Below are 19,326 nucleotides of genomic sequence, written 5' to 3'. Positions count from 1 at the left end.
AGTGGTTCGACTCCTGACCAATGACAAAAACATAGGAATCTCTTGTGAGAGAGATGTAGCATGATATGTAAGTATGCTTCTTGAAGGTCACAGGTCTCAAAATAGTCTCCCAGATTCAGGAATAGAAAAGTATCTATGAATGTTGCCATCTTGAATTTCTGCACCATGATGAAGACAGTCAGCATTCTGAGATCAAGAACTGGCCTCCACTCACCCTTCTTTTTGGCAACCAGAAAGTGTAATTGGAGTAAAATCTGTTTCTTCTGCACTGATGTATTGACTTAAATGGAATATATGGGTCAAATGTGTTAATGTAAGCCAATCACTGTCCAAGATTAAATAGTGTTAAATAAGGTTTGGGGTTTGGAATTGAGAGACCTCAGCCTGCTTAGTATCCTGGCGCAAACACCATTAAACATGAGGCAGAATTGCCTCATCCCCTCATTATTTTGTCATCTAGTTAGGCCTGGTTTCTGATACATGAAATGTGGTTCACTGATGTCTGGTTCCCCCTTTCTTGTTTTACCAGGCATGGCATTAACACAGTCCATGAGTTATATCAGTAGGCCTTTTTGTTTGGACTAATTAAGTCCATCTCCCTTTCATACCCTTTACCATCAATATTTGTTATTAAAGATCTTATAAACTTTCACTTACTTTTTACTGTTGAACTCAGAATTATGGTAAATTTGTAGGCCCAATTATTACGACAGTACTCAGTGGGAACTATTCCCACAGTTTGGAGGCAGAGAGAAAGAAACTCTTGTCTCAGCTGAAGGAAGAAAAGGGACAAAATGTGCTTAAGCAGTTGGATTTGTCTTGATTTGTTTTAGAGTTCTGGGGAGAGACAGAGGTTGCTTTCCATGGAATAGGGTAGTGGTGCCTTATGTGAGGTTTCTGTGAATGGGAGTTGTCTGGGTGCAGTTTATTACCATCTCTGTTTAAGGAAACAAGACTTGCTTACTTCTTGTCAATACACAAATTACATTAATATTCTTGATGCTTCATCACTGATTTCTGTTCCAAATGTAAAATTGACTTGCAATGCTCCAAAATCTGCTACCACTCAAAAAGGCATAATACTAATAACTTACAATGTCCCCTTACAATCACTGCAATACCTCTCACAGTCACATGCCCAAGTACTCCCAAAACAAAGTTCTTACACAATAAGCAGCGTCTTCATCCATCAGAGTAGAATGGACAGAAAGAAAGGAGAGTGGCTGACTGCCTTGGACCAGAAGGTGGGACTTATACAGACTGTATAATACATAAATACAATGATCCAAATGCCACTGTCATCTGTACTTGGTTATCAACCTGGAGTGCTTCTGTTGACACCAGCAGGTCTAAATTGTTCAGTTTGTCCGACAGAGGGCAGTGGTACACACACTAGCTAGTTCATTCCGTACATTTCTTTGAAAATTCTCTAGCATAACTTCTGTTCATGAATTATTGTATTATCTTTATGTATGACAGCTCTTCCATGTGAGGCTCTTTATAACTTTAGCTAATATATCAAGATGTGTTAATATTTTAGATGCTTTACTTAGAATGTGATTGGAGCAACATTCCTGATACAAACACATAAATAAGAGATCCTCCTTCCTGCTTCTCTGAACTTTCACCTTTCTTCTCTTGCATGCCTTCCTGAACATCAATGTCCTTATTGCAATAACAAACTGTTTACAAAACTTCAGCTTTGTTGCCTACAAACTATTAAATGCTAAGAAAGCTCAGTAAGATGGTACCATTCAACTTTGTACCCTGAAGAGGATCTTTTGCGAAAGTTATGGTTGATAAACAAGTCTGATTGTGGGATGGACTTCATTATAGCAGATATAATAGGAGCCAATATTTTAGTCTATTGATGATCCTCTTCCTTTTTTGTTATGGTGGTGGGACAGGAGCAGAAACAACGGTGAGACAGAATATTCCTAAATGTGTTGGTGATTCTGCTCTTCTATATTATTATTATTATTAATTATACTTATTACAGTTGTGCCTAGGAGCCCCAGTTATGGACCAGACCCCACTGTTTGGTCTAGTTTAGCATAATAACAATTGAATAGACGCTCCCCGACTTATGCAAGCGTTCTGTTCCGGAATGCTTTGCATAACTTGAATTTTGCATAAGTCGGAAACGTATCTCCAACCATTGCACAAAAAAAACAAAAAACCTATTTCTAACTTACAGAACTTTTTCTGTAAACTCAGATTTGTGTACGTCGGGTTTACGTAACTTGAGGAGCATCTGTAGGAGTTTTTTAATTAATAGCGTACATGTACATGGTGTTTAGCTTTTTAAATAACAAAATTAAATGTGTGCTATTCAGTATTATTGTGTGTATTTAGAAATATTACAGTAATCATTGTTTCCTGTCATTTGAGTATTGGGTAACTAAATATTTTGTGTAAAAGGCAATTTAAAAAGTCCTAGGAATTGTGGGATGTGATTTGTGCCTGTGTGTCTGTGCGCGGGCGCGGGAACCATATGAAACTGACTTGCAAAAATACATTTAAATCATTTTAAGATTGCACTATAAGCCAAGAAAAACTAACCAAAAATGTGAAGCGATATCTCGCAAACCTAGTCACAATGGGTCGGTCCCTCTTTGGTGGGTAGGTTTTTTATTGCACCAAGACAAAGTAATTTAAAACTCGGAATCTCCTCCTTTTATATCACAATCTTCATGTTCTTGTTTTGGTTTAAAAATATCAGTTCTTTTCTGTTTTCATGTGATATCTGATTTTTTGGCAGCCTCAAACTTTGTTTCCTTTTTTATTTTGGTTATAGTTAACTGTTTAGCAATATTTTACAGGCAAGCTTCTTGTGAGAGAAGTTCTTAGCATCCTGAATCCTCAATGTGTTTAGATTGTGAGTTGTGTGTTGGAGAAAATACACAATATGGAGAGGGTTTCTCAGGTTATTTAACCTAATAACATTAATTTAAAAAATTCCATTTTATTTTTCCTTACTGACAGACATGCACACACACTGGGGTTTATCTCTTTGTGATACACTTGTCTTTATTACCCACACTGATGCAGAAAGGTAAAGAGGAGACAGTATCTTGTTTCAGTGCCATAAACCTTCCCTCTGGTTGGAACGCCTCCCACTGACTCAACCTCATCCTAGTTTCCCACGTATCCTCCCATTCCTATCAGCAGTTCAGGCTGAAGTCCCAGCTCCAGCTGTAGTAACTTCATCCCAGGTAAAAGTCTGAAGGCAGCCGGGCACTTAAGGGAACTGGCCAGACCAGCTTTCACAGGGCTCCTAGGTTAGGTAGTGCGTCCAACCTGTCGCACTCGCAGGCTGCCACATGCTGCCTTTTTCACGGGTTGGGGTTTTGTTCCGTGAGTTCCTTTGCTATTGTCATTTTCTCACTGAGTGGCTGGTTAGTACCTGCCACAATACTGGCTCTCAGTTTTGCTCCCCTTTACTAAGATTAGGCAGCCCGCTTCACTGCGTTAGCGGGAAAAGGCTTTTCTGTGCTCATTCCCTGAGGCCGTGTCTGCCTCCCGCTTGGTTACGGGAGTGGAAAGTGCCTCCCTTCCGGCACGGAGCGGCTCGGCCCCTGAGCGCGGGTGTAGCGTTGTACCGAGCCTCTCCCACCTTCCCCTAGTTCCGGGCTCTGCACTGACTGGATCGGCGGTTGGTTTCCTCAGGCGGCACCTGGCGCGGCTGGAGGCGGGCCGGGCCGGATCGCGCCGCGCCGGTGTGACGGGCTTTGGAGCCGGGGTCTGGTGCCTAGTTCCCCGCTCGTTGCTCTTACCCCCCCGCCGGGGTGCCAGGCGGAGTCGGCTCCGCCAGCTCGCCGGGCGGGGCGGGCTCCACCTCCAGGGCCGCCTCCTCCAGCCCCGAGCTCGGCTCTCTGCGGGCGTTGCGGTGCCGCCCCTAGCGTCAGCCCAGCTCAGGGAGGGGGTGAGGAGGAGGCTACTAGGTGCCGCGTCGGGAGAAAGACAAGCGGGGAGAGCGCGGCGGCAGCGGCGGCTCCTCCCGGGAACAAAGAGGGGAGCGCGGCGCGAAATGGTGAGTGACGGCGCCCCTGCTCCGCTCGCCGCGGCGGGAGGGTCCGGATTGGAGGGGCTCGGCTGGCGGTGCAGCCGAGCCCAGCTCCCTGCAGGGCCCCCGAGAGGGGGCGGAGAGGGCCCCGCGGGGCCCCCGGGTGGTGTGACAGCCTCTCCCCCTGGGTCAGCGGCCCTAGGGACCGTCACCCCCTCCCCAGAAGGGGTGCGGTGCCACCCCCCCCGAGTCCGTGTCACCCCCTTCCCAGACGGGATGCGGTACCCCCCAAGTCCGTGTCACCCCCTCCCCAGACGGGGTGCCGTACCCCCCCTCCGAATCCGCGTAACCCCCTTCCCAGACGGGGTGTAGTGCCCCCCCCCGAGTCCGTGTCAACGCCTCCCTGGATCTGTGTCACCCCCCCCCCAGATGCTGGTGGAATACTGTCTCCCAGGGATCCTGTGATGCCCCCTTCCAGATGTGAGTCCAGTTCCACCCCACTCGGACTGTCACCTCCTTCCTACACCGGGATAAGCCGCCTCCCCCTACAGACGGTGTCCTTTTCCTCCCACAGGGATACGATGTCCGTCTCCGTCCCGTCCCCCTCCATGCCCCAGACAGGGATATGGTGCCACTCATGCACCCTCCCATACATGGATACCTTCTTTCAGGATATTGTGTCAGCCCCCCTCCCCCTGACTGGGGTACATTGCCACACACTCTGAGACAGGAGGCAGTGTAACCCCCATTCACAGGCAGTGATATATTGCTTCCCCAAAGTGTGTCCATCCTCCACAGAAAGAACGGTCACTTGCCAAGAGGATCCCACCTCAGGTGTGTCACCTCTCCTCCCCACTGTGTGCCCTCTCCTATACATGGAACAGAGGTACACATGCACGCACATGTGCCAAATATATAGTGCTCCTGCCAGGTGTGTGTGTGTGTTTGTGTGTGTGTGTGTGTATATATATATTTCATCTCTGGAAATACCTAAGTAACTATAACTTTAATAGCAAAATCCAGAGAACAAGGTTATTAGTGTTGTATGTAATATATCCTACCCTTATATGTCTTATGAAAAGTGAATATTCTCCAGACCTGCAATAAATTTTGAATGTAATTTTTAACTCTGTTTCTGAGACAGATTGTGTGTGTCCGTTTTGTGTCTCTTTCTCCCGCTAGCCTCACAGTGAACTCTAGAGAAGCCCCATGCACATAATAAATACCTATATTATGTGTCTAGTAGTATTACACCAAACAGCTGTGTGTCTTAGCATCAGTTACTGGAAGCTTTCTGTGACCAGCTAGCCACTCAAAATGCCTGGGAGGAGGGGAGGGGAGGGAGGGAGAGAGAGAGTGTAAATCTATGTATACAAATTATATTTGTATGAAGCGGTGAAGGATTATGAAATAAGTGATTTTCTTGTTGAGTGTCCTTTGTGAGCTTCCTGGTGGCATGATGCCTTTGCTCCTGTTACTGGATACATTGCATTCATGTTCTACTACCGGTATTCCAGCGCTCAATGCACTATAAAATGATTCTGGTAATAGTCTTGTGTCACTTTTGGATATAATACCAGCACTGCAATCTGTCATTTTGTCAGCTTCTTCAGTAAACTTAAAAAGCTTGTGAATTAGTGTCTGTTTCCAAGATTGAAGTGCTAAAACAAATGAAAACAAACAAACAAAAAAACCCCCTTCCTCTTTTGCTTCTCAAAAACTTGACAAATTAGATATTTTTTTTTAGTTCATTCTAGACTTACACATTACCCTGCTAGATGCTCTCTGATGATGGACTCTTCAGTCCTGTAGAACAACTTGCAGAATCAGTGTCTTATTTTTATTCTCTTTCGTTTGTTTTAATTACGCAAAGGCCAGACCTGTCTAATATTAAACCAATTGTAAGAAATATAAATTTGTCTAAGTGTGTTTTCCACAGTCATTTGTTAATCTATCCTACAGGGACAAATTTATTAAACTCTGAAATGGTTTAAGAATATTGAAGATCATTAGCAGTCAAAAGCAGACAGAACTGCAGTTTAAATCCTTAATTGTTACTCTTGATCACCATGCTTGATCTAAGTAGCTCACTAATGCAGATAAGATTGCCATTATGATGACCAGAGATAATTCTCTGTTGTTGCCTTTCATAAATTGTTCATATTTACAGAAAACTTTTAGCTGTATGTTTTAAATTATTATTAAACATTTATCCACAAACTGAATATCTGTAGGAATTTGTCTTGAATTAGACTGGAGATCTTTTAAATTTTGATGTTGCTTAGTGTAGGAATCTTGTTAGAGGAAATACTTTTGTGGACTCACTTTAAGAAAGATAATTATTTTTTCCAGATTATTAATGCTTTGTTCTTTTTCTTTGTTTTCTAAACAATTTCAGAGCAAAGTCTGAAGAGGCATGGATGTAACATGAGTCCTTTTAAGTATTCAGTATAGATATGAATTTTGCAAAAGTTTATTTTTTGGTAAATTAGATAAAGATGGATGAATCGGCTTTGTTGGATCTGTTGGAGTGTCCTGTTTGCTTAGAACGTCTTGATGCTTCTGCAAAAGTCTTGCCTTGCCAACACACATTTTGCAAACGTTGTTTGCTGGGCATCGTGAGTTCTCGAAATGAGCTTCGTTGTCCAGAATGTAGGACTTTAGTTGATTGCAGTGTTGATGAACTTCCCAGTAATATTCTGCTGGTTAGACTACTGGATGGCATCAAGCAAAGGCCCTGGAAACCTGGCACTGGTGGTGGGACTAGTTGCACAAATGCATTAAGAGCCCAGAGCAGCACTGTTCCTAGTTGTGGTTCAAAAGACCCACAGAGCTCGCAAGGTGGACAGCAGCAAAGAGTACAAGCACGGAGTCCCACCGTTCGGGTAAGTATCCACTATAAATTATAAGCCATACCTACAGGTAGCAGTTTGTTTTGTTGTTGTTGCAATTATCTCTTTCTAGACTCTTTCAGAGCAGTTGAATCACAACATTTGTTGCTTCAGGGGTTAAACAAGGGCAATCAAATGTCATCTGCAAATGCAAAATAATATCATTTCATTGGCAGTTATGACTTAAACCAATTTTTCTGTGTAACAAAAGCCTTGAGCGACAGTTGCTAGCCATTTCCAGGGAAAAGGTCAGTATTTATCACATTCTTATATTATATACTCTTGGCTTTAGTCTTAATATATTTATGTTGCTAGTTACTGATTGCTAAGGAAAATGTTTGTAGCCGAAAGATAGGATGCATTTTTCTGTTTAAAACTCTTCATTGTTGAATTTAAAATATGTCAGGGGAAGAAAACCAGCATAGGCCCTTAATATTCCCATTGACACTAAAGAGGAAGCTAAATAACTTGAACAAGACAGTTTGTATGAATTGGTTGGTTGCATAATGAACAATTATTCAGTCTTGCTAAGAATATTTAAAATTGTTTGCTATTTGTTAACTCTAACACTAGAAATTGATTTTATTATAGGTTGTTTTGTGTTCTATTGATTTTTCTGGAAGAACAAGTATTGCAATCAGATTTTCATACATTTTTTATAAATTTGTTTAGGTCTTAGGGGGAAATTCTTGCCTCATTGAAGTCAATGGGGATTTTGCCATTGATTTTAGTGGAGCTAGGATTTCACCTCTATCTCAGAACCCTAGAATTGGTGGTGGTTGATAACTTCTCTCTACTTTTTCACTTTATTTTTAAAAGGGCAAATTTTCTAGCTGTTTTTCATAAATTGTTTGATCACTTAATGGGTTGGCTACTTACTTTTGATTTTTTTCATTATTTTACTTTTGATTAGTACCGTAAGGATCATATTCATGCAAATTTTCTGTTTAGTTTTCAGTAAAGTATATAGATTATCTAAAGTTCAATTATTAGGAAGTGTGTTATCGGTGAGTACATGGAAAATTCTCTTGATTTTTGTATTTATTATCTCTGTATGATGATATTTTAACTTGTTTTGTATGTTTGAAATCAATGCACTGAGAATTGAGCTTATTGGCTCGTACCTTTGCTTCTGTTTCTTCTTGGTATTCATTCAGCTAGTAGACTCTTTCAAACCTTGTATTCAAAACTTCAGTAGCTTAATTTATTATGATTTTTTCTAGAACCAGAAATTGAGATCATTTTATGAGCTGACTTGACTCATCTTTGTTTTATCTAATGACAGACCAGATTAGCTTCTTTTAAAAGGTTTTGTTGCACATTTAATGAAACTTGTACATGCGCAGATCTTGTGGGTATGAATTGAAATTGGCGTAATGATTTAAGTGCTGTACCTGTTTGAAGAATGCATTATATTTTGAGAAATGGCCTGATAAAGTTGAAGAAAGGGATGCAAGCATTAATTTTAGAAAGCTGTTCTTTACCTCAGATACATCATCTATCTATTTAGTTTTCTTTGTGGCTAAGAAATCAATGGCTTGCACTGGATAACTTAGATAATTACTGCTTACCTGAAAATTGGTATTTCTCAGATGCCACTTATGTACATCACTTATGTCAAACTGTATTGAGAATATAAAATGTATGGATTCTTCCACCAGGTTTTATATTTTGGCTTTTATATTCTAATATTCACACTGATTTTTCTTTAGAAATTAAAAAAAGTAATTTGTCATGTTACTCTCTGTAAAGTGTCTAATGCAGTGGTTCTCAAACTTTTGTACTGGTGACCCCTTTCACATAGCAAGTGTCTCAATGTGACCCCTCCCCCCATAAATTAAAAACACTTGTTAAATATATAAAAAACATTATAAATGCTGGATGTAAAGCGGGGTTTGGGTTGGAGGCCGAGAGCTTGTGACTCCCATATAATAACCTTGCAACCCCCTGAGGGGTCCCGTACCTCAGTTTGAGAACCCCTGGTCTAATGACTTGTATTGAGTATGTCAGTAGTATGTGCAGATATTGATGAGGTAAAAATATCCAAAAGGGTACAGCAATTTTGTGAAGAAACAATAGCAGTTACAGAAAGGTCCTCAACCTCTCCCAGAACCCCAAACCAATTTAACGTTACCACCAGCAGCTAGCAAAAATCTTCAGCTGCAAAAATACAAAATACCAGTATAATTTCAGTAGGTGTTATCCTTTAGACCGTTCTAAACACATATATATTTTTTAAAAGATAATTTTTATAAAGTAAGATTTATATTTCATCAATGTGCTGTGAATTTATTCAAATACTCTTCATAACTTCTCAGGTTTATGGGAAAATTAATATTTTATTCCCTTTTGAATTCTTCTCTAAGTTTAAGTGTACTACAGTATTCTGATGATGTGCAACATTTGTGTTTCCATGTTGTGCAGAGCACAAACTGATAACATATGGCATGTTGCATCAGTTTATTAGTTATGTTATACCATGTACCAGTAGAATTGTGGACATGTGGTTCCCTCATGTAGTTAACTGACATTGAATGAACATTAATAGCAGACTTGAACATTTACAATATGCTGTGCACATCTTTTTCCAGAGATCTAAGGCCATAATATAGACATTCCTGTTTTATCTTTGGTGTGGGGGTGGGGAAAGGTCACCCACAACCACTCACCCATTCCGGCCTGTCGAGACTCTTTTGGTGGAGGGGAGGAACATGAAAATCAGGTGCTTGTTTTGTGAAGGGAGCAGCTACCTAACTTCTTTATCAAAAGAATAAAGAACAAAAGTAGAGAGAGAGCGCAGAGAATTTATCAACAAAAAATAGGAACTGGCAATTGATGTTGCTACAGTTTTAAGTTGAATGCAGCAGTTGTGTTAAGAAGTTTAAATAGGGGTGGCTGCACTACAAATGTATCAGAAGGTTTGTTTACCGGACATTGGGTGTAGAAGAGTCTTTCAAAATGAGTGGCAGAATCAGTAGATTTGTTGAGCTATGAAATTTTGCTAAAGGGGAACTAATAAATGAATGTTGCTCTTAAATTAAATGAAGTGAATGTAGGTGAGGATTGCCAAGTCATAAACATTCCACTTGTACGTTAAGGATATATTAAACCAATACATGCCCTTTGAGAAGATGTTTTATTTGTCAGAAAAGATTAGTACGTCATGCACTGTTGCATGAGTTCCTGAACTGTGTCAGTGACTGTGGAATTGCTAGCCCTGTTATTACACAGTGCTGTGTACTGCGTTCTTTTTGTGTATATGAACACATTGTGCAATAAGCAAAAAAAAAATGTACTGAGCTTCTACAAGATTCATGATACGAACATAATTTTGAGAACAGTTGCAGATTGTTAAGAAGTCTATCAACAGTTTTTAAGTTAGTTTTTCAGTTGCAAGAATCTGAAACTGACCTTTATAGCAGCAGTTGGGAAGGACTGGAGATGTTTCAGGGAATACAAACCCTTTAAAAACATTTTTTCACTTTGTATAATTTAAAAATTTTTTCTTGAAATTTTGTATGCATAGTACATATGTACACACACTCCTTTCTTCATTTTCCAAGGTATTTCTATTTTAACCATTTTCCTGGTGGAGACTATAGCCTTATCTAAAGTTTGTTGCTATATTTCCACTATATCGGGGTCCCCAATGTGGTGCCCCGGGGTGCCATGGCACCCGCAAGGGCATCTAAATGTGCCCGCGTCCTGGCCAGTGGTCGAGCATCCGCCGAAATGCCGCTGAAGTTTGGCGGATGCTCGACCACTGCCACGATCCAAAAGATTGGGGACCACTGCACTATATCATACCACATGCCTGTGAGTAACATTTACCCTGTAGCCAACAGAAAAGGTGCTGTTTTATTTGAAAATGGAGGGGTATCTGCATGTCAGTCTGGGAGCACTGGTCTTTGTATTCTCCATATTGTGAGGGAATGAAATTGCTGTTGTTATTGGGAGATCTGGTAGTGATCTCCTATATTTAGTTGCCTGTAGGTTTCTGTTCTTTGGGATTTGTTTTTCTGACACATTCTGACGTCAGTTATTTGCAGCAGCTCTTTGAATTTCACCAGAAATAAAGCTCTTAGATGCAGAAGCAGGGCCGGTGCAACCATTTAGGCAACCTAGGCAGTCGCCTAGGGCACTAGGATTTGGGAGGCGCCATTTTCTTCTGCAGCGACTGCGGCAGCTGGATCTTCGGCTGTCCCGGTCACCGCTGGCATTTAGGCAGAGGGAGCTGGAGCAGGGGAGTGCGGGGAGGGCCACCTGCAGCAAGTAAGGGAGGGGCGGCACGCAGGGGAACTCTCTGCCCCAGCTCACCCTTACCCTGCCACCTCCCCGAGCAGGCCGTGGCTGCTTCACTTCTCCCGCCTCCCAGGCTTGCAGCGCCGAAGCTGATTGGCGCCGCAAGCCTGGGAGACGGGAGAATTGAAGCAGCCACGGCCTGCTCGGGGAGGAGGCGGGGCAGGGATGAGCTGGGGGGCTGGGGCGCCTCAGGGCACGGGGGAAGCTGCCGTGGAGGGCGCCTCAGGGCGGGAGCGTGGGGCGGGGAGGGTGCAAGGTGGAAGTTTTGCCTAGGGCGCGAAACATCCTTGCACGGCCCTGTGCAGAAGTACCTTTTCTTTGTCCCATTAAGTTTCATTCAGGTTTAGCTGCGCTATAAAGTATTAAATTAAACCCTATCGTTTCCATTCTCTCTTGTGTTCTTGAGGAAAATTTTGGCAGCATGCTAGAATAATAATGAACACAAACATTCTGAAGAGCTGGGCCCACACAATTGCCAAAGCATCAGCAACACATGCTACACAAGGAGTAGGCAACCTATGGCACGGGTGCCGAAGGCGACACATGAGCTGGTTTTCAGTGGCACTCGCACTACCTGGGTCCTGGCCACCTGTCCAGGGGGCTCTACATTTTAATTTAATTTTAAATGAAGCTTCTTAAACCTTTTAAAAACCTTATTTACTTTACATACAACAATAGTTTAGTTACATATTATAGACTTATAGAAAGAGACCTTCTAAAAACATTAACATGTATTACTGGTACTTGAAACCTTAAATTAGAGTGAATAAATGAAGACTTGGCACAGCACTTCTGAAAGGTTGCCAACCGCTGTGCTACACTGAGAATGCCTGGGAGCTGCTGGAGCTGCAAAGGAGGGAGGAGAGTGAAGTGAGGATCTCTCTCTGAATCACACTGTCTGGAAATGGCACATGGCCCAGCATCCCCATTTCCCCCTCTGGGGTCACCACATAGTGAGGAAGCCCTTCCCTTTCTGGGAGGTCGGGAGGAAAGACTCAGGATGAGCGGGCCAGGCTGGGCTTCCCTGACAGCTAGTTGCACTCAGTATATGACTCCAGCAAACCACGCATCCCTCCTTCCTGGATAACCGCTTTCTTATTCTGTCAGCTAATATAATTTAGTCCTGTGAAGGGTAGATTTAATTTAAATCATGATTTAAATCACTACTCAGGAAGACTTGATTTAATCATGGATTTCTACATAAAAGTGCATTCGTTGGTTGTTATAACCTTAATACATATTCTCACAACTCAGAGATAGATGTAGATTTCATTTTTAGAAGGTGTACAGTATACATTTTTAAATGACTTATTCTGAAAACTTGTCAGATTAGTTTTACAGCTATATCAGAAAATGAATGATTGTTTGGTTATTTAATTTACCAATGATAATTGAAGCGGATATTTATGAAGTCATTGGGAGGTGAGCTATCTCCAGTTCAACAGGTTAATCATTAATATTTGGAGGATTTTGTTGCCATGCTGTACTAGGAAGAGAACATAACGAGGCAGATATTTAAATTGTTTTATTTAACTAAAACAGCAATGTTATTCAACAGCAAGCATATAACATTTTAACAAAACAGCATATGAATTTAGTTAAACATTTAAGATTTTTTTAAAATCAAGTTTTATTTTTGTTAAAATTGTTTTTAACTAAAATAGTTAAATGAAATTTTGTTTAAAAAAACCACAAAAATTAAATCAACTGTGTCAGCCAGGTCAACATGAGAAACTTAAAATATTGGCTTCTGCAGCTAACTCCGTCATCTTCACCTTCATTTTTCTGTTTATTCATAATCTGGAAAAGAAAAACAAGATTTCCTGCTTTTTCAGGTCACGATTTCTCAGCTTGGAATGAATTAGTCCAAAGGAAGAAAATACTCTCTTTCTACACCAGCAGAAAAAGCTACTGCTGTTAAAAGTGAGATTATCACTTCAGCTGTCTCTGAATCCAAGTGCTTAAGGGACTTCCACCAGTTCACTGGCGTGACTTCCTTTAAAACATGATCAGCAAACATATATTTCTTGAATGGTTCTTATTCCCAAACAGGATCTTTTTTACGGCCTATTGCTATTATAGGTTTTCCCTTCTAATGAGAAAATGGTATGGTAGATCTCAAATCAGTGAAGGCTGCCCTCAGAAAGACCTCAAGACTTCTGGAATATGCTGCTCAAACAGTTTCACCTTTGTTTCTACAGCCTGTCCCCCCCTTCTCACATTTATCTCCAGACTTCTTCTCCTTGTCCAGATCTATTCAGCCCCCAACAATCTTCTCTTTATTGAACTTTTTGGAACTTTGCACTTTTAGAGAGAGGTAAGGGGTTGACTCTGTGCACACAAATTTGCAGAGGGACAATAGGGTTGAGGTCTGTTATTCCTCACATCTCTCTCTATATATTTATTTATTTAAAAACATTTTTGTTGTTAACAAGCATGTTATCTCTGGAGACATAAATCCACAGTCTGAGAATTGCAAAACTCAGCATCTCTGAATTTATAATCCCTATTCCATGATGAGATATCTTTGAGCTATAATGTATCTTAATTAAAACTATCTTTAGATAGGTTTTTTCCTCAAAAAGCATTTTATGAAAAAAAATCTGATTTTTTTTAAATTTTATTTTTAAAAATCATTGATTTTTATCCACCTTGGTCCTGTGGTAGTTGTCTATTATGAATGTCCAGGCGTCAAACCCTGATATTGACACAAGCTTGCAGGGTGGAGGGGAGGTTATATTGTACATAATATAATTTGTTTTTGCCTTTTTCTTTTAAAAAGAATATCCGAGGAAATCACATTCAAAAACTACATTAAAATAATGTTATTTAGGTGGCAAAGTGCTTGACATTTAGGAAATGCTTGATTTCTGGTTGTTCATGCAACATTAATTCCCCCCCTCCCCCCCGCCAACCCTCCCAATCACACGTGCATTATGATAGTCTTCAATTGCAAGATTATATACAGCGTTTTTCCACAGGACACTTGCCTCATTCAGTGCAGATTTTGGTCCCGCAGTGGGACCGAGTTTAGGTTACACAAGCAACCATAAATTTAGTATTTCCTAACTTTTGAGTGTGTGACTTTGCAGCCTAAATAGTGTGTGTGTGTGTGTGTGTTTTAGAATGTGCGGGTTGTATGATGGGTTAGGGACAAAGCTGCAATGTGTCCCAAGTTATAGTTTAAAGGAGGCTGTGACAGATGCACATAAACATTCACAAATGAAAATTACAGAACATTTGACAAGATTCTGTTTACCAATATATGCTTACTTTTCTTTCTTACATGCTCTTAAAAAGAGTAAAAACAGTATATTTCTCTTAAGGTTGCTTGTTAGGTATTTATGAATTCTGAAATTGACTAAGATAATATTTTAACTGTTTCTCTATAACAATTCTTAGTCGTGTTGTATTTGATTATACTTTAGTGACAATGGTATCTGCGGCAGATTAATGAACTGTCTCTTGTGTTGTCACTGTGTTTTTTCTAAACTACGCAAAGGAGGAGAAGGGGAAAATGATCTTTATGGTATGCCAGTAGACTGGCATTCAGAACTTCTAGATTCAGTTCCTTGGTCTGACACATACTTCCTTTATAACCTTGCACAAGTACTCAGGTTTCTTTGTGCCTCTGTTTCTCATCTATAAATAGGAATAATACTTCTATTGTCTGATACATGTTTAGCTTGGTATGCTATGTGGGGCAGGGATTGCATCTTACTCTCCAAATTGGGGCCACTAGGCACTACGTTAGTAAACACAATTCACACATTCAGTGTTCTGATAAAATTTCAGGGTGGTTTACAGATTGCTTCAGAGAGATGTTCACAGTACATTTTCTGTGCCAAGGATTGTCCTGTGGCTTGTGTTAAATCATTGAAGGGATTTCACATTGTTTTCGGACAATTAATAGTAAATTAGATAAATTGCTCAGCAAAGGAGAGGCAGCTTTTTTAAAAAAAAAAAAAAACCTTTAGAAACTACTACATTTTTTGGCTTGAGAAATTTGTGTCTGACTGCAATACTAGTGTGATAGATCATTGTTTTTTGAAAATGAATAAAGAAAAAAATATACTATTAATGCTACTGCTAATACAGAAAGGTTTTATTCATATATTTTGACTCTTGATAGCAAACTTTAACCGTCTGCTAGTCTTAATTGGTCCTTTCTTGTTGAAACTGATGAATAATTAGTGTTACCCAATCATTTAGAAGACAGTTAAGTTTTGAAGTAATTCTGTAGCGTAACTTCACAATGCAGGTTATTTTATTTGAAAATAACATACTGTATACGTGATATTCAAAAACATTATATCTCTTTTGTTGATAAATTGTTTTTCTGGATATCACTGGACAGACTCTGTTGCCTGAACAAGCACATCTCACTGACTGTCTTATTCATTATCTTAGTATTTTTCTATCTCTCGAGACTATATCAAGAGCTTCTGTGAAACAGGAAATAGTTTAGACTGATATGAAATAGTATTTTTGGTAAAAGCAGGTGCAATAAATTGGCAAGTGTGGTTACTGCTCTGCACAAAAAGTTGTGATCATTCAGAAAAGAAGTGTCACTATCAGAAAGGAGATTTGAAAGGTATAGTTTAAACATATCCATGAAAGGGACATTTTGTAAAAATAACCTTTCTGTGCTTTTGCTTATTACCATGGAATTTAGGCACTATTAAAATATCTGGATTGACAAGAGACTGGTAAAATGGTGGTTAGTCATGTAATTGAGTGGGTTATTTTGTGTGTAGTGTGTAGCGTGTAGCTTTTGTTTGGTTCTAAATGTGTATAGCTCTAGGAGCAGTGGCAGAAGCAGCCAAAGCAGACTACTGCACTGGGGGTGAGGGAGAAAAATGGCGCTTACTCAATGCAATCTATGCCACTGCACCCAGAATTGTGCAAGGGAGATCCTCCCCCCCCAACACACACACTCTGGGTCTTGGGTGGTACCTCAACCCTTACTCCCATGTGACCTTGGAAAAAAACGGCTAAGAGGAACTATCCAGAAACTCCCACCTTTTTAAGAGGAGCTGCAGACGCAGCCAAAGCAGAGGCCTTCAGACATTCAGAAAACTTTCTACAGTTTTGACTGAACTTTCTCTGCCCTAGGCTGATTGGCTGTTTGTATCAACTCTCTTAACTTTAGCTTTACTCTTAACTTGCCCTCTCTTACACTTTTCTTCCCTGCCCTGTCCCCTTCATCCCCTACCTTTGTGTCCTCTCTCTCTCTTCACTTTTCATTTAGTTTTATCCCTCCTAACTAAACCCACCAAAATACATACATTTAAAAATCATAGAAATAACACGAAGGTTGCTGCCATCATGTTGTTCAATCTGTTATATGTTATTTCTTTTTTTCTACCTTGTGTTTCTTGTCTATTCAGCTTGTTAGCTCTTTGGAAAGGTACTGTTTGCTATTCTGTGTTTTCGTAGATCCTAGTACAATGGGGACCCATGTATGGTTGGTCCTTATGCTCTAACACAATAAACATTATTAATAATGGATAAAATAAGCAGAGTATGTTTTTGTTTCTTGGTGTTTCAGTAGATGGATATGGGAGCCTCTCAGTAAAATTTATAGGGTGGTGTCAACTGTTGTATGGATGAAAAGCGCTGTATAGAGTTAACGTTTAATATTTTTGTCTGTATTGCATATTTGGTTTTGAACAAGATGAAGAAACAATTTTTTTTTTTTTGTTATGCCTGACTTTTTCTTGAAGAGGAAACCTGAATTGTTTGACAGGATGTGAATCTCTCAAAATAGTTGTTGTTTAACTATTGGCTAAATAGAAATTGGTTTTCTAGGAGCTTTGGAATTATCCAGTCCAATTATCAGAATATACTAAACTCTAGAGGGTGAATGTCTGATATTGTAGAGTGTAGAAAATAAAATGGCCACTCATCCATCTTCTTCAGGCAACTTGTGACTGCAGCACTATTATCAGAAGTTAAATTATTGTGGAAATCTATGTACATACTTTTAGCAGTACTAAAGAAAACCAGTTTTTGTTTGTCATGGGTTTTCAGGTTTAGATCAACTTACTTATATCTGCAAAAAATATACATTTGTGTAGTCTGAAAATTGAAACAGTATACATCTTGCAAGTGCTTCCAAAATGGCCATAAGACTTTTTTCACATGATGCATTGATAATGTTTGAAAAGGTGCTCTAAATATATCTAATCAGCTGAAAGGTTGAATATGACTTCAAAATATGAAAATAGATTTATTTTGATATATGAGCTCTTAGTTGGCATGTGTTTGCCCTGTGTACTTTATAAATGTGTGATTCTTTAGACGCTAAAGTTGAGAGTTCACATACAACATACCACATTCATTACTCATGCAGACATGTGAAGTGAAGTTTAATAATCTCCAATACAGACATTTTTGTTATGCATAAGTGCATTTTGATAAAAGGTCATAATTTGAAGAATATTTAGAAATAAATAGATGAACCTTTCTCTCTTTGTAATCACCTACATTTTTAATCTGCTGCTAAAAATATAAACAAACCAAGCCTAAGACAGTAAAAATTTCCACTGAACTGCATATACCTGAAGCATTCAAGAGCAATGGAGCAGTTTTCTGTACGAATGGTGTTCTTTTGTAAGAGAAACCACCTTTGTTCTATGTCACTGACTCATTTCTTACAGGTGAGGTCACTTTGCTCTGGGTATGTTTTTCCTTTTTATAAGAGGGAAATGGATGCTGCACCCTTCACATTCCATTTGTCACATTCCCCAAAAGAAGTTTAAAATGTATATTAAAAGCTTTTTCAATAATTAAAGCCATTTTGTACAGGTTCTGTGAACCATAAAGTCACAGAAATTCTCTGTTTCGGACAAAAAAACCTATTCACCACAAGAGTTTCAATTCTTTATATAAAGTAAATGAGACTGGTCCTCTTGTTTAAGCATAGGTGTAAGAACATCAATACTGAATCATTTGAAACAACAGCTCCAAGTTACTCCTCACCAATATATTAACTTGATTGTTTAAGTACACACATTTTAAGATGCATTTTCCTATTTATATCTGGTGTAGAAAAACTGAAGAGTTGAGACAATTTGTTTTTTTTTTAATCAAGGAAGTCTAAGGATAAAAGGTATTCAAAGAATATCAGATGAATATCGAACTTGGCATAAGTAGGGCATAGCTGTTCTAGAAGCTTATTTTAAATAAACACAGTAAAGACAAAGGTACTAGGATATGGTAATATGGTTTTGAAGTAGATGTAGCTTTTACACTGGATCTTTGAGTTTGCGAATAATAAAATAAAATCAACTTCATCTGGTGGGCGTCTCTCTCTCTCTCTCTCTCAGTATTTAAATAAAAACTCCATACTATTGCATGCCTTCTTTTTCTTTTCTTTCCACGTACAAACGATTGGGTGCCTCCTGTGGATCTCATGTTACTGGAGTGGTGATGGGTCTTTAGAGGAGTCTGTGAATCCCTAGCATACTAGCACAGTTAAGCCATTTAAAAAAAAACCTTTTTAACTTCAAGCAAGTTTTAAATGCATAACCTTTGTAAGTTAACAAGCCTTTAGCCATGCTACAATGTTGTGCTACAGGAAAAGATGTTGACTGTTGTAGGCTGCTTTCTGGAGTCCCTAGGATGATATTTTTCTTAAAATTTATCATTTTACCAGTGTTAGCAATGGTGGAAGTTGTGGTATAGACCAGGTGTCAGTGGTTTTGTATCACTGTAGTATTTAACTCTGTTTAGAGGAAGTCTAGATGACAGAATGGGTAAAAATGCTGGCAGTCACTAGCACCTATTCCACACTAGAGCTCCCACCAGAGCTACTTCTCATGGTGCTGGAATAGGGGAAAATGTGAATGAAAAGATTAGTGTAGATAAGGGGTTAAGGTTAGTACCTGACCAGTGAATCAGCATGTTGTGAAGGATTATTGTGCTGCAGATAGATGGACGACGTGAAACCTAGGATCTGTAGCCTAATCTGTAGTTTTAAGGCTAACTTTTATTTAGTTTGCAGTGGTCTGAGAATGTTCAGCCCCAGATTGGCTACAATATGAGGTTGTCATTAGAATGTGGACCTTGAGGAGCACACAAGAAACAATTCAGTGCTTTTATTAGCATTTTAATTTACAAGAC

At 39.6% G+C, this 19,326-nt stretch overlaps 1 protein-coding gene across 2 annotated transcripts in view; it reads left to right on the top strand.

Annotated features, from left to right (window-relative positions):
- Positions 1 to 3,943: 3,943 nt before the first annotated feature.
- The window catches only part of SH3RF1 (SH3 domain containing ring finger 1), a 166,970-nt gene continuing 151,587 nt past the window's right edge, over positions 3,944 to 19,326 (top strand). For both annotated transcript variants that reach the window (XM_050946178.1, XM_050946177.1), the window contains exons 1-2: positions 3,944 to 4,033; positions 6,405 to 6,891. In XM_050946178.1, the coding sequence (XP_050802135.1) occupies positions 6,505 to 6,891 (387 nt within the window). In that variant the 5' untranslated portion in view covers positions 3,944 to 4,033; positions 6,405 to 6,504. The remainder of the gene's footprint in view (positions 4,034 to 6,404; positions 6,892 to 19,326) is intronic.

The sequence above is a fragment of the Gopherus flavomarginatus genome, chromosome 3, assembly GCF_025201925.1.
Source record: "Gopherus flavomarginatus isolate rGopFla2 chromosome 3, rGopFla2.mat.asm, whole genome shotgun sequence".
In the NCBI taxonomy this organism is placed as follows: domain Eukaryota; kingdom Metazoa; phylum Chordata; order Testudines; family Testudinidae; genus Gopherus; species Gopherus flavomarginatus.
The sequence above is the reverse complement of the archived record's forward strand: the minus strand, read 5'-3'. Positions and strand labels throughout refer to the sequence as shown.